The sequence below is a fragment of the Tetrao urogallus genome, assembly GCF_951394365.1.
Source record: "Tetrao urogallus genome assembly, chromosome: 8".
Lineage (NCBI taxonomy): Eukaryota > Metazoa > Chordata > Aves > Galliformes > Phasianidae > Tetrao > Tetrao urogallus.
In genome coordinates, this window is record NC_136821.1 from 233,383 (window position 1) to 248,658 (window position 15,276).

Sequence of the window (15,276 nt, forward strand, 5' to 3'; positions counted from 1 at the left end):
TTGCATGAGTTTTTTTTAATAAAGCATGAAAATGTATTTAGATATTGAACAAGCAACAAGCATTAACTTCATGAAAAATTCTATTGATTGCTCACTGGACAAACTCGGTGACCAAAAGTGCACGGTATCATATATGTTCGTAATTTATTTTACCATAGAGAGTACCTTTCTGTGTCTAACGTAAACCTAGTTACAAATAAAACCATCTTTTTTCACCTTTTCTTAAATGTATAAGATGTTGTTTCTCTGTTTACTAGAAATAAGGACTGTTTTTCTTCAATACGTTTCTCTGTGGTGAGTACTGTGTGAGTGGAGAGCTGTGTGTACAGGTCCACTTTTATTTTGCTCTAGAGTATTAATATGAGAGACTTCATGTTGTAAAGTGACTTGCTGTTCACTTCTGATCTTACTCAGTTAAATGAGTCCAAAATCATTTTGTAGCTGGTTTAAAATGTTAACATGTTAATAGCATCGAATTTGTAGCAGAATTGTTATGTACCATGAGAAGCATTCTTGTAGTTCTGTACCAAAACCGCAAATGCACGTTCTTTTTTAAACAATGTTTGGAAAGGTACTAAGTCAAATTCTGCAGTTCCAATCTATGTTTGTATTAAAATGATACTGTGTGTTTGATATGAAGGATTTCTTGTCCATCAGAGCATGCTGTATGTGCTGCTCCCTCACTGCCCAGCTGGTTTCCTTCACCCTTGACAGTTTTTCCCAGTGTCTTAGAATTCTGATGTGAAAATGTCTTGCTTGTTCTTACTAATCTTGCCATGCTTGGTCACTGTAGAGGCTTGTGAACTCAGAGCTTGGTGTCTCACAACTGAAATTATTGGCTCCGAGCTTCGTGTCTGCTTCCTTAACAAAATTGACTTGCTGTGGAACTGGAGGGGCATTCCTGATGACTTCTGGAGCTGTTTTTGATGATTTGCTTCTCCATGCAGGTTGGCTCAGTGAAGCACTGGGGGCACCTTGGGTCCCAGGATACAGCTGCTTCTGCTGTGTGTGTACAGCAGCCATCAGCCCTGTGCACCTCTTGTGCCATCTCCTTAAGGTGAATGCTGTGGGCAGCAATTAGAGTTGCCTTTGGCTTCCTCCTGCTTCAAAAGAAGTGCAGGCTTGTTTGTTAGTCACATGTGACTACGATGTCCCAGATTGCTCTTAGAGTGCCTTTTCATTTTAAAGGAATAGTTAATGAGAGTACTTCATATCAGTTCACATTCAGGTACTTGCCAAGCTTTGCTAAGAAAACAGTGCCTCATACAGCTAAAATGATGTCCTGCATTTTAACTAGAACGCTTTGAATGGAGAAAAGTGAATGTTTAGTATGTGCCTTTCTTCGACCCCTGAAATCTGAGTTCATATTCTCAGAGGTGATTTTGATTGTTGTCGAGGCCAGTAGGGATGTTTTACTGTCTTCTTTCTATACTGTGTGTAGAGACAGAAATGCAGTCCTTCAGGTTTTCTGTTTCTAATCGCATCCTTTAAGTGTGTAAACAACATTGAAACACCAGATTGGCATCTGCATGATTTGTAAGAATAGTACTGTGAGTGGGTGATGAGGATGGTCTGCTGACAAGGTAATAGCTTCTGAGGCTTCTCTTCAGGCTTGGTTTTATTTATTAAGAGCCCATTATTATTTCTTCTGGTTAGTTTCTTCAAGTAAACTTGAGTGGACTTATTTTTGCTTAAATGTTCACATTTATTTTGAGATCTTAATGTCTTAAATCTGGAAGAAACAATGAACAAATAACATCAACAACAAAGACATTTTGGAAATGAAGGTGGAGTCCAATGGTGAAGTGAGTTTAAACAGTGTAGCACAGAGTACTTCCTTCTAAAACTGGTTCCTGAAGAACTATGTGTGTGTGGGTCAACATGAAAATGTGGATACCACTTCTCTGTCTTATCCTGGCTGCTTCATTTATGAGGAAGGACTTGAATTAACATTCTTGTCTTTCCTGTTTCTTTGAGTACATGATGTGTTTTGCAGTGTGTGTAGGTTTAGGACTGCAGTGCAAAGTTATCCCATCCTAGGTGTCCTCATTCTCTAAAAGTTGTGTAATGAACTGTCCATGATGTATGAGTAGGTTATTTAGGCTTCTGTGATGTTCACGTACTCAAGTTAGATATCTGGGTTTGCAGTTCAAAACATTATTTATTCTCAAAAGTAGTGAGTTGTTGGGACCTCTTTCCTTTATCTTATGCATTTGGATTGGCGTTCCTCCGCCCAGAAGCACAGTAATACCAGGTGAACAAAATATGTTGATCGTAGTGAGTTGTCTGGGAAGTTTTTCTGTAAGTATGTTAGAACAGATGCATTGGGTTTGACCACATTAATGCTCATTGATGTGTTCTGTCATTCCTCAGAGGTAGTGAGCAAGGTTCACTTACAGAAAACACTGGTTGGTTTTACACAAGCAGGAGTTTTAACTGTCTTGAATTTTAACAGTGCAAAGATGAACCTGTGTTAGCGTTTGACATGGGAAATTCATCAGGGCATTTCCTTTGCAATTTTTTCCTTAAGCTTTATTGTCTCTCTTGTAATTGCAGCTGAGTCTGAGTTTGAGCTGACTTAGTAGTATGTCTTTTGAACCGGAAGTGGAGGAGTACGGTACCGTGGCCCAGAGACAGAGCATTGTGCAACAGAGCTAACTGTAACTAAATTTTTGGGTAATAAAAGGCAGAAACGTTGCGCTGTGGGTAGAGTGAGTTCATGTGTAAGTATGGTAAGAAGAATATAACCAGATTAAACGACAAGATTTTTGCAATGGAGTGACTGTTAATGTATGAAGTACCACAATAAACTCCCAAGCAATTGTCAACGAGCTTCTGAGTAATTCTGGAGATTTTCTAATCTCTAAATTCGTTGTGATGATTATGTAATTTAAGAAAAGCTATGTGCAGTTTTGTTTTCCATTGTTGCTGTTACTACAGGATGATGAATAAAAATCATCAGCTTTAAAGAAAAAGATAAAGGGGAAAAAGGAAAAGTAGATGCTGGGTTTCACTTAAAAGAACTTTATTAACAGAAAGAGTGTGTTATGTTTTGGGAATTTTCCTTAATCTGAAGTAAGATTTAATGGATATTTTGCTTCAAACACTGAATACCTATTTGGGTAATGTTTTATTCAAGACCTGCAATTTAAAAAAATTAAATATCATGAAGAATACTGAAATAGATTGGAAAATTATATATTTTGTCACGTGTTACTAAAAATCCTCAGGTACTGTACCTTATTTATTAATTCTTTAATAAAAAATGCCATTACACAATACTAAAGGAAGTTCAGGTTTAGCATGTTGTACATAAACCGCTGAATGTATTTTAACCTTCAGACTGCATAGGTTGCCTTTCTGTCTTGTGCTGCTGATTTAGTTCTAATGTGCAGCTGCTTAGAGAGCTCACTTGAATACAAACCAAATGGATGTGTGTGGATTTTTATTTATTATATTGCAGGTGATCTAGGATTTCTATAATCATTAGAAGAGAGTCAAATTTATGAAACAAAAAATATCACGTGTAACAAGCAGTGTTTCCCCAGGGGGAGTCAGTGCTGGGTCTGGTCTCGTTCAGCGTCTTTATCAGCGACATGGATGAAGGGATAGAGTCCACCCTCAGCAAGTTTGCTGATGATACAAAGCTGGGAGGAGTGGAGGACACACCGTAAGACTATCTTGCCATTCAATAGAATCCGAACAGGCTGGAGAGTTGGGCAGGGAGGAACCTGACCAGGTTTAGCAAGAGCAAGTATGGAGTCTTGCACCTGGGGAGAATAACTGCATGCAACAGTACAGGATCGGGGATGACCTACTGGAGAGGAGCTCTGTGGAGAAGGACTCAGGGGTTCTGGTAGACGACAGGTTGGCCGTGAGCCATCAGTGTGTTGTGGTGGCCAGTGAGGCCACTGGGATCCTAGGGTGCATTAAAAAGAGCATAGCTAAGAGGTTGAGGGAGGGCTCACGGGGCTGCCCTCAGTCCAGTCTTTGTCAGCCTGTCTGTGTGTTTGAGATTGCACTGACGTGGAGGACCTCGCATGTGGCTTTGTTGAACTTAATGATGTTTTCACAGCAGGGAGCAGGGAGTTCACAGGATGTGAGCACGCTACAATAGGGTGCTGGTCACAGGGTCCAGACAAAATAAAGGAATTGTTCAGGCCTCGGTTTCTTCTGGTAGTCTGGTCAGAGGAGCAGAAGATGTGGGTTGTTTCAAGCCCGGAGGGAAGCTACAGCATGAGAAGAGGGATCTAGCCAGGAGGCACGGGCACAGCAGTGCTGGATGGCAGAGGGTGCCCAGCAGGCCAGCTCAGGTGGGGGCTGACGGTGCAGGTCTAAGTCTACATGGAATTTCTGGACAAACTGTGGAGTGGCTGGCCAGGGCAATTAGGACTTGCTCATGCTCCCAAGGCGGTGGCAAGGCTTCTCATGGGCATTGGAGACAGCAATTAATGTTTCAGACTTCACTGTGCAGCATTCAGATTCAAATGTGTTGCTGCTCTCAACAGCAGTGCGTAATTTCCTTACTGCTGCAGTTATGCTGGGTTCCTGTGATGACTGTGATACCACAGTATCACGTAGATTTCACCTGAAGGTCTCGCAGGAAACTGAGCACAGCTCCTGAGACACGGTCAACAGAGGCACTTGTCTGCTTGTGATTTCCTGCTGTAGAATTTAGCCCTTTTTCTCTTTTTTTAGATATGGAGTCTGGAGAGCGGTTAACGTCATCATCAGTCTCCTCAAGTGCAGCTGCTTCATCTCCAGTGTCTTCTACACCTTCTGTAGCTTCTGCGGTGTCCAAGAGTGGCCTTACCACTGGAGCTGCGTCGCTGAGTTCCACGATCAACACGGGTGGTAAGAATAACTCGATTACATATTGCTATGTGGTTTTAGTGGTTGTTAACACTTGTGATGAAGTTACTGCTACAAGGTCAAATATAAGATCTCACATATTTTTTGTTATTATTTTGAGGAGGGAAATTTGTATTATATGTATTTTGTACATTGTATATACATAGTACATTCAAAGTGATTTAAAATCAGCTCTTTTAAGCATGAAAGAACTCTTCAATTTGCGAAGGTATGGGAATCATTTTACAAACTGGTCTAGCAGACTCAGTGCCACTTTCAGATTTTAGATTCACCAATCAGTTTCTTGAGAATGCGCAGTGTTCTCAGCGTTCAAGCTTAGCTGGTTAGCGTTCTGTATTGGCTTAGCTGGTTTGTGTTCTTTGCCACTAGCAGGTAGCTTTCTCAGTCTGTTTTCAATTCTTTATTATTATTATTATTTTTAAACTTTTGTACAAAATTCGTTCGCAACCAACTTCTTATCTTGTTATTTATGGAGAAAGGTTAAAGGTGGAGTCCTTGCAGTTACATTCACGGATGTTATCTGTGTACTTGTTTCTGCAAGAGCATACTCAGAGTTTGCAGAGTGTATTAAAATGATACATTTTCTTTTAATCATTTTGAGTATTTTAATTAGATTGCCAGTGCTTTGATCTTCATTTAAAATAACAGCTCTGGGGTTTTTAACCAGCTGTAAGAGTAGATGATTGTTACTTGTGTATATATAAACCATTGTCCAGCTTTTTCCATCACTTCAAGTTTCCCACTATGAGAGGTTCATCAGCACTGTGAAATTAGGCATACAACTGGGAAGATTGAGAGTCGTGTTGCTGAGTTATGCAGGAGACAAACTTCGGTAGCACTGCAGTGATTAAAACGCGACGGAGAAAAGTGGGAAGCACACTAATTTCTGCCATTCTAAGCAATTCTCTAGACCCGCTGCAGACCGCTGCAGTCTAAGCTGGAATGCCCTTTGCATGGTTAGAATATCTTTATATTTCTGCAGGTTGGTGCTTTATAGTTTTAGGCACTAGTTAAATATTTATTTTTACATAACGCATTGTACTATGAAGTTCATTAATATTAGCAAAGGCATTCACAGTTGTAGTTCCATTTTCTAAGAGATCAGCATTGTTGAAATGGATGTTCTCCTTTACAGTGATGTTTTCAGTCTCTTACCTGTATAGTAGAATTTCCAAGCTGAGCTTGAAAGTTTGACCAGTTTAAAGTAAGTAAAGAATGTTATGGAGTGCAGTTTAAAGTTTCACTATGCGGAGCTTGTCAACAGTAGGTTAGTAACTTGAAAAACTAACACTAAAAAAAATAAAATGCTAGAATTATAAAATTGCTAGACAGTCTAATGTTTCATAAGATGGTATCATTGCAATCCAGTTTATTGTTACAAGCAAACAATGGTTTGTTTCTATTCGTCTTCACTTTATTTCACCCATATTTCAAAATCGATGGCCTCTGCCTTAGGGACTAATCAGGTATCGGCGTAAGGTAGCAGACAGTACTGGTTGTGTATTTTTTTTTTTTATTCCAGCTTCTGTGTGTTGCCTCTTGTTCTATTGTTGCTTGCCACCAAAAAGAGTCTGAGCCCACGTTTTCCCTACTCCGCTTTTTACTACTGGCATACTTTAAAAGCCTCTCTTATTATCCTTGATCTTTTTTGCCAGACTTAATTCCAAGTGGACCTTAACCTTGTACTTTGCATCCCTACAGGCCCTGACAACATTCTTATCTTCTTCCCCAGCATTTAGGCCCCTTTTCCACTGTTACTGGATCTTTTTGTTCCCTTTGTATTTATCTGTGAGCTGGTTGCTCATGTATGCAGGTCTCCTGCCACCTTTCCCTGATTTATATAAATGTTGGGATTCTCACAGCTTTTAAGAATTCAACTGTTGTGTGATATTTTCAGGTTCTCTGCTTTTCTTCTTTCAGAATGCTAGACATCTATCTGCCTATCAGACATCTGTGCCATCTGCCAGACAAGTCTTTGTTGGAAAGTGTCCTCCAGCTTTACTTTCTGCTTAATCATGTGTGCTGTTCCTTGTTTGTCTTAACATTTTTCAAAGTTTAAAGATTTGTGTTGAGTGCGGAAGTATAAAAACTCAAAATTAATGTTAGAGTTGATGCTCTTATCACATTTAGCCTGTTTTCCTCACAGAGTGCTTAAAGTTGCAAGGGACTGCTGGAGGTTACCTAGTCCATCGCACCTCATCACACTCTGGCTAAAAGATTTCCTCCTCAAACCTGACCTAAATCTCCCCTCTTTTAGTTTAAAGCTGTTCCCCCTTGTCCTGTTGCTAACAGACAGTGTAAAATGTTGGTCTCCATCTTGTTTGTCAGCTCCGTTTAAAAACTGAAGGGATATGTGTAAGTTCGTATAAGTAAAACTGTATTGAAATCTTTACCTCAGTAGCTTGAAGGGTTTATAGCCAGAATTGCCACAAGAAATTCATGTTATGAAACATGTTTGGTGATGTCTTAAGTGTTACATATGAGTATACATATATATACATATATATATACATATACATACATACATACATATATATATATATATACATATATGTATATATATATATATATATAGTGTAGTAAGTATATATATATATATTTTTTTTTTTTAACTCCCTACCAGAATTTACTAGGTCTGCTCTAAATTCTGCGTCAGAACATTCTTACAGAAATACTTGTGTGTTATTGGTAAAGCTGAAGTTTGTTTTTTGTTTGCTCTGTGGTACAGAATGGTGGCGAACAGTGGACTCTCACTCTCGCTCTGGGGCAGCTTTCTTCCCACCACTCTTGGGCATCTCACCGCTCTTTGCACCTCCTGCCCAGAACCATGATTCTACTCCATTCCACCCCAGAACTACAGGAAAAAATACTCGTGGCAGTTTAGAAAAAGGTAATGAGTAAAATTATTGGCTAAATAATTGCATGCTTGCACAATGTAGAATTTGAGCCTTGGTTCTCATTGCCCATTCCTAAAAAGTTCTCTATGAATTTGTTGTGCGGTGAAGCGTGAAACATAAAATTCTGGGATTTCAATTACAAAATTCTCTTTCTAATTGTATTTTTACACCTCTTCTTTTGTCTGGGATGAACAGTAGAGAATATATTCCTTTTAATATTTATAGAGTAAATAAATAATTTATTTTTTATATGTTTTGGAGTCTGTTCTGCAATGGAGGGAAGGGACAAAACTATGATCTCAGTAAAGAACAGTTGAGTTAAACTTTTTTTTTTTTTTTTTTTTTTTCTCAATTTTACATCTTTTGAACATGTTTACATTCATTTGTTTGAAGTACAAACAAGACTTTTTTTTCAGTAATTTTGGTAGTTTTTTTTAGGACCTGATCTGTATTTCAAAATCATTCTGATAGTAGTCCGAGGATTGCAGAGTTCTTGGGGCTGGGGGTATCTTCTTAGAAAACACACTTTTTGACAAATAAATAAGCAAACTTGAAAGCAGGTGTTCTCTTTAGGAGCATTCCTGCAACTTCTACTCCCTACTGCCCCCTCATTTTTTACATTTCAGAGCTCCAGAATTCTGGGGGCTTGCTGAAGTTCTTTGAAGCTGATTGATTGTTCAGAATCTGAAGCAGACTGTTCTGCAAAATATTTGCTGGAATGTAGTGTTTTTTGTTTTTTGTTTTGTTTTTATATCTTTTTTTGGAGAATCTTCTTATTCTGCCCCTAACTGAACTCTAGGTTTGTGTAGACTTCAGATTTTTTTTTCTCCACAGCATTACATTTATTTGCACTTCACATGATGAGTGCTCTGTGTTTTGTGGTTTAAAATAAATCTGTGGGCAATTCAGACTGATTCTTGGATGGTGCATCTTTGAGTTTATGACAGAAATTGACTTTGAGTAGTCTCTTCTTAAGGGAGTATGGAAACTAGGTTATTGTGACTGGAACATCTCACCAAAAATGGCTGCTTATTTTAGATTTTTAAAGTATCACTGTGTAAAATCTGTCATCTTTAGGTATAAATGGATCACTGAATGGGAACAGTACCACTGCAGCATCTGCTATCAGCACATCTGTACTATCCACTAGTATTGCAACATCTGCAGGACAAGTGAAAGCTATAACCTCAGGAGCAGGAGGCCGCAAGTACAACCAGGAGCAAAGCAAAGTTCAGCTTTTGGACACCAGAGCTGACAAAATCAAAGATAAGGTAAATATATGTAAACAATTCATGATTCAACTGAAAGAAAAAAAAAAAAAAAAAAAGAGATGGTGAATTTTCTGTTTTGTGCACACAGACATATGTTTACCCTAATAGAAAAGTACTTAGGAATTTTCATCTTTGGGAGCATGATGTCCACCCTTGTGAAGTGTTATTTTTGAGGAATTTTTATGCTTACTTTTTGCAAAACTTAAGTTTTGTTTGTGAACAATTTACACTATTTTTACTGCATAATAACTGTATCTGATATCAGAAGTTTATTTACATTAACCAATTATAAAATGGAAGTATGTTTTAACACAACCAATCTATAGCTATTAGCATGTAAACATGTGTAATATATGAATATATATTCATGGATAATATTTATTGAAATCATAGAATCACAGAATGGCTCAGCCTGCCCTGGGCTGACTGGCTGCCACTGGCTCAGGCTGCCCAGGGCCCTATGCAGCCTGGCCTTGGACATGTCCAGGGATGGAGCACCTGCATTTCTCTGGGCAGGCTGTGCTAGGGCCTCGCTGCCCGGGGAAAAGATTTCCATCTCATATCTGATCTAAAAATCCCCTATTTAGTTTAAAGCCATTCCCCCTTGTCCTGTCATTATCACACCATGCACATAGTTGCTCACCCTCCTGTTTGTAAACAGTACTGGCAGGCCAGAGGGAGTCTCTTCTCTGACTGAACACATGCAGCTTCCTCACCCTATGCACATAGGAGAAGTGATTATTTAACTCTGTAATTGTATTTCGTCTAGTTTGAAACAAAATTTCAGAAGCTAAATTAAATCTTTAGGCTTTAAAAAAGCTTTTTTGGAATTCTCTTTCTATTTATCAGAAGCAAAGTCAAAGAAGTTGACTTTTTTTACTGAATTCAAATGCAAAAAAAAGGGCAGCCATCTGATATTGAAGACATTAAAAGTCTCATTGTATTAATAGAACTACTTACACAGAGAACCAAGCATTCCTGAAGAAATTTGGCCTTCTTGAAGACCAAATTATGAAAGAAGTTGAAATGTGGCAAGTACTGTGAAATTACAAATAATGTAATTTCAATGAATGTGTCTCAGAAATGTGTTGATGAATTCAGTGTGTTGGCATTATTTCTGTGTTCCTTTGCAAGAAAGCTTTTGGTTTGTGAAATTTTTGGATGCAGTGAATTTTGTAGATTTCTACACCTGAATTCCAGACCAGTTTTCTCAGCTCTAATTCGGTACGTTGCTTTGAAATGTTGTGATGCTTAACTGATCTGCAGGTCGTGTGCTCCAAAAACTGTTGTGGCAAAACCTAGTGACCTATGTTTCATTTTCATCACATTGAGAAAAACTTCTTCCTCTTTAGCTCCTGGCAAAGAGTGCCTAAACAGTTATACTGAGGGATTTCAGGCTCCTTTGCTATAGAATCTTACTGGTTTTGTTTTAAAATAAGATAATATATGAAATTAAAGCTGACCCATTAACAAAGCGGTCATCTTCCTGATAGAAACCCAGAAAAAAAACAGTGGAAAGCTCCAGTAACAGTGACAGTGACTCAGGCTCCTCGTCAGACACATCAAGTGAAGGCATAAGCAGCAGTGATTCTGATGACCTAGAGGAGGATGAAGAAGAGGAGGAGGACCAGAGTGCTGAAGAGAGTGAAGATGATGAATCTGATTCTGAAAATGAAGCACATCACGAAAACAAGAACAAGGTATGACATCTCATTCTGCAGCTTGCAGTCTTGTCATTGGAAGCCGCTTGTGGAAAAAAATCATCTAGTGTTTGTACCAGAGAGTAATTATTTATCTGCATATTAATGAACGTTAGGAATGCTGGTTTTTGCTTGGCTTATCAGTTTTTTTGTTTTATTTTTGTTTTTTCCCCTCCCATTTTTGTATAAGTGTGGGTTTTTTGCTAGTGAGGCGCTAGAAGCTCTATTTGGTTATCAAGTATGAAATATATATAAAAAAAAACAACCAACAATGAACAACAGTAACAAAACTCACAACCAACAACACCAACAAGTTAGGTGCTGTGCACTGATACTGAGTTGAAAGTGTGCCTTCTCAAGATATTGCACCTTGGCAGGTGCTTTTTCATTGTAAAATGATGACTTTTCCTGATAACAAATAGAAGAACAGGATTGGAATGCTGGGTAACTTATTTACTGTCAGATTACTTGTTAAAAGCAATCGCGTTTTAGTACTTCTTTACTGACTATTTTCTTCACATGCTGAGATTATCTTGGAGAGAAAAAGCCCTAATTATGTCACAGGATTTAGTTTTAAATTAGTATTATTCATTCTCTGCCAAGAAGTATAATTACTCCTTTAGGATGGATGATTTTTTTTTCATCATCTTTAAGTAATCTAACATGAATGTTCGTAAATGCATCTTTTGCAGGTGCTAATGCATAGTGGTGTAAAAGATATGAAAACTGATGGGCAAAAAGCCCACGAAAAGTCCCAAGAAAAAAGAACACACCAGCAGATACCTCTTGTGTCTGATTCCCAGACTCATTCATCATTCCAGTCCCAGCAGAAGCAGCCTCAGGTTTTGTCACAGCAACTTCCGTTTATTTTCCAAAGCTCTCAGGCGAAGGAGGAATCTGTGAACAAACACACAAGTGTAATACAGTCTACAGGATTGGTTCCCAATGTGAAACCTTTGTCGTTGATACATCAAGCCAAAAAGGAAGCCTATTTAAAAATCTTAGTTCCTCCTCCTGACCTACTCAAAGCAGGGAATAAGAATACCTCTGAAGAATCCATCCCTCTGATCAGCGATGTACGATCAAAACGAGTGAGTGAAAAATCACTGTTCTTGCAGTTTGTAACCTGTGCTGCCTGCTTAACGTAACTTACTGCCACATTATCAAACTCTACTTAAATCTGATATTTAAATGTAATTTACAGTGGTCTCCAATCATTTCTTGCTAATTCAGGATCTTTTATTTGGAGTTCACCTGAGTAATTTTTGTAATTTATAAGATCTTTAATACAGTAAGCCCAGTAATACCTGGAAACAAAAGGATATCTTGAAGATGGCATAGGCTTTTGCATGGTGGCTTATGAAGGTTATAATCTTCTCCCTTCCTATGCTGATGAAGAAAGGGATTTTGTTGTGCGTCTCTTAAATAAATGTGAGCAGCTAAATTATGTATCAAAATGAGAAGAGCACTCCTGGGAAATTGAATGGGATGGGCGTTTCTAGCTTTTCGTCTCAAAGTTTTAGTCAAAATGCTGGTTTGATATTTTCCATGTCTGGTGTACAAGCATTGTAGATTTCATTTTCCATTGTTTGTTCCTTGCAGATGGAAGGATGTTCATGGATTAAATATTAAAACTCAGTATAACCTTTGCAGTAAAATTCCTTTTTACTGAACAGGACCCTACAGTATGCTTATACATATCTATGCTAACAGTTTTGTTGTTTACAAAGCTTTGTTTTGATTTCGTACTTTGTTTTTCAATTTGTGATTACAGTAGAATCATTTTTATTGACTAGCAATAAGTTTTCATGGTTCCTATTCAGTTTGATTTTGGTGGAGATTAGACAGCAATAAAAATATGTGATTTTAGAAATGTTGAGGCTGTGGTTATGTGTGTGTGTATGTATATGCATACGTGTGTGTATGTATAAGCATTCATCCAGACATTTCATGTTTTAAAACGCCTTAGAAGTAATGTCAGTGAAAAGTGAAGCCTGATTCACCGATAGAAGTAATGATTTAAAGACCTTAAAGTATTTCAAATGCTTCTTCTTCTAGACCAGAGGTGAATCATTTTGTCCTTCCAAATCCCAGGTGCTTCTCAATGTTTAAATAAGCTGATCATTTAATTGAATTTGTAAATAAATGTAATTATGGAAATATCTGTCTTTTCCATTGGAAGTGGATTCTGGTATCAGATTTAGGTCGAGAGTCTTTAAGTGGTGGTCTGTCACCCATTTAGTGCTTTTATTTCTATAATTTTCTACTGGAAATAAGCACTACATAAATATCTATTTTGTAGATTTGTGTTTAGTTTTAAGAAGTTTTTGGTTTTTCCAGAAATGTATTTGATGTAATCCATAAAAATTGATTTAAGATGACCTTGTTAATTCTACTTCTCTAATCAAAGAAAGTGTCTTTGCCTTATTTTTGAAGAATTTGAGACAGATGCCCTCTAAGCTCCACTTGCATGTGTTTCTGAAGCACTAGAGCGTACTATGGGATTTTAAATTTTATGTGAAGAATTTTCAAGTCTTACTTTTCTTTTTCTTCAGGGGCGAAAAGCTTGTGTATCACAGCTCTTTTGCGTAGTAATGTTTTTTCTCACAATTTTCTGTGTAAAAGTTTCCTGTGCCAAGAGCCTTCAGTTGGATTTTGGCTAGTGTTGCAGCCATTAGTGTGTTGCATTTACCACGTGCTTTAAAATGGACCATTCAGTAAAGAGATTAAATACATTGAAATGAGTAAAAAGTGGGTTTATCCCTGTGTAGCTACGTAACTGTAGTCTATTTTTTCTGTTTGAAATCATATTTAATTTCTTCATGAAAATTGCCATCCAGAGCAATGCAGAAAAAGGTTCCTTGCATAACTTGAATCAGCTTCATCCTGATTTCAGTTTGTCTTTACACTGAAAGCTACTGGAGAGACACAAAAAACTTGCAGCTACTCATCTCTTGTTCTGTAGCTAGCACTTCTGTTCCATTAAAAAGAGCTTTTCTGAAAGCAGATATGTGATTTAATAGAGTTCGTTCGGCTGAAAAAAAAACAACAAAAAAAAACAACAAAAAAACAAAAAAAAAGCCCCACCAACTCAGATTTTATTCCTCTTCTTATTTCTTTAGGAACAATATAAACAGACATTCCCAGCAGCACAGCTAAAGAAACAGGAATCATCTAAGAGCCTGAAGAAGGTTATTGCATCTTTGTCAAGCTCAAAACCAACATCCAGTTCACCAGCTCATCAAAAACTCACATCTTTGGAAAACAACCATTCTAATCCATTCCTGACAAATGCACTTTTAGGTAATCACCAACCCAATGGAGTTATTCAGAGCGTCATCCAGGAAGTTCCTCTTGCACTTACTACAAAACAGAAGTCCCAAACCAAGATCAATGAAAGTGTAGCCATTGCTAGCAGTACCCCCTTTTCTTTGCCAGTGAACTTGAGTGCATGTGGGAAAAAAACAACTGGTAACCGGTCACTTGTTGTGCCCTCTACCTCTCCTATGTTACCTGGTTCAGGAAAGGATAAACCAGTCAGCAATAATGCAGTAAATGCAGTAAAAACACAACACCGCCTTCCATCTGCAAAACTGGTGGTGGAGCAGTTCAGAGGGGTAGACTCAGATGCCCCCAGCAGTAAAGAATCTGACGACTCAAATGATGATGATGACGACGATGAAGATGAAGATGAGGATGATGAAGATGATGATTCTGATGATAGCCAATCAGGTGGTTTAAACTTTTTAATAGGAAAAGCAGAAACTTATTTTTATGTATTGAAAACGTATTTATTTCCCACAGTATTTTTTCAATAGCAAAAGGCAATGTTGAGGTGGCGTGGCCCACCCAGTGTCTTACAGATAGCATGGAAAGTAGTGCATGCCTCCCAGTCCTTCCTTATGTCACATCCAAAATCATGTTTTGGGTATTCTAGTACTTGGTTACATGGCATGCATGCTTTCAGCTGTCCTGGTAGATAGGGTTCAAGGCCTTTCTGGCAAGGCTGTCAAAGAACTAATATCCAGACAAATCACCCAACCTGCAATTCACGTACTGTTTCCATGGCAGGGTGCACAGGAGAGGGTTGGAGAGGATAGGCTGGTTGACGGTTCTGTCAGGCAGAGCCCATCTGCTGAGCCACCTTCCTCAGCCAGAGAGGCGCTAAGCAAAATTGCCTTCAAATTTTTAAAACTGATAAGAAAAGCGTATTTCTAGGCTTTATTCAGGAGCACAGTAGAGAATGAGCTTAGAGAATTGTACCAGGACAGTTGTAAAGGCTGCATTATTCGTGGGTAACTTTCTGATTTGTTTTTGAAAACTCAAGTGATTCAGAAAGGCATGACTTGTTCTGAAGAGTTCGTTATATTCCCAGCCACTCCCTTCCCATGGGTGCCCACATCCCTTGTGTCCTGCTCTGCCTTTGCTATTCTCTTCTAATCTTTTATCCACACACCTTCTGTTGTCCTCAGAACTGTTGCCTCTTTTCTGTTCCTTATCCCATCTGTCCTTTACCCTATCTCTTAACTTTGCCTT

The 15,276-nt window shown here is 38.2% G+C and overlaps 1 protein-coding gene across 2 annotated transcripts in view; it reads left to right on the top strand.

Annotated features, from left to right (window-relative positions):
• Positions 1–4,700: 4,700 nt before the first annotated feature.
• Positions 4,701–15,276, top strand: part of BAZ2B (bromodomain adjacent to zinc finger domain 2B) — a gene marked incomplete at both ends in the record, with an annotated part of 51,070 nt that continues 40,494 nt past the window's right edge. For both annotated transcript variants that reach the window (XM_079538937.1, XM_079538938.1), the window contains 6 exons: positions 4,701–4,854; positions 7,601–7,762; positions 8,847–9,040; positions 10,534–10,740; positions 11,433–11,831; positions 13,863–14,472. In XM_079538937.1, coding sequence (XP_079395063.1) covers positions 4,701–4,854; positions 7,601–7,762; positions 8,847–9,040; positions 10,534–10,740; positions 11,433–11,831; positions 13,863–14,472 — 1,726 coding nt within the window. The remainder of the gene's footprint in view (positions 4,855–7,600; positions 7,763–8,846; positions 9,041–10,533; positions 10,741–11,432; positions 11,832–13,862; positions 14,473–15,276) is intronic.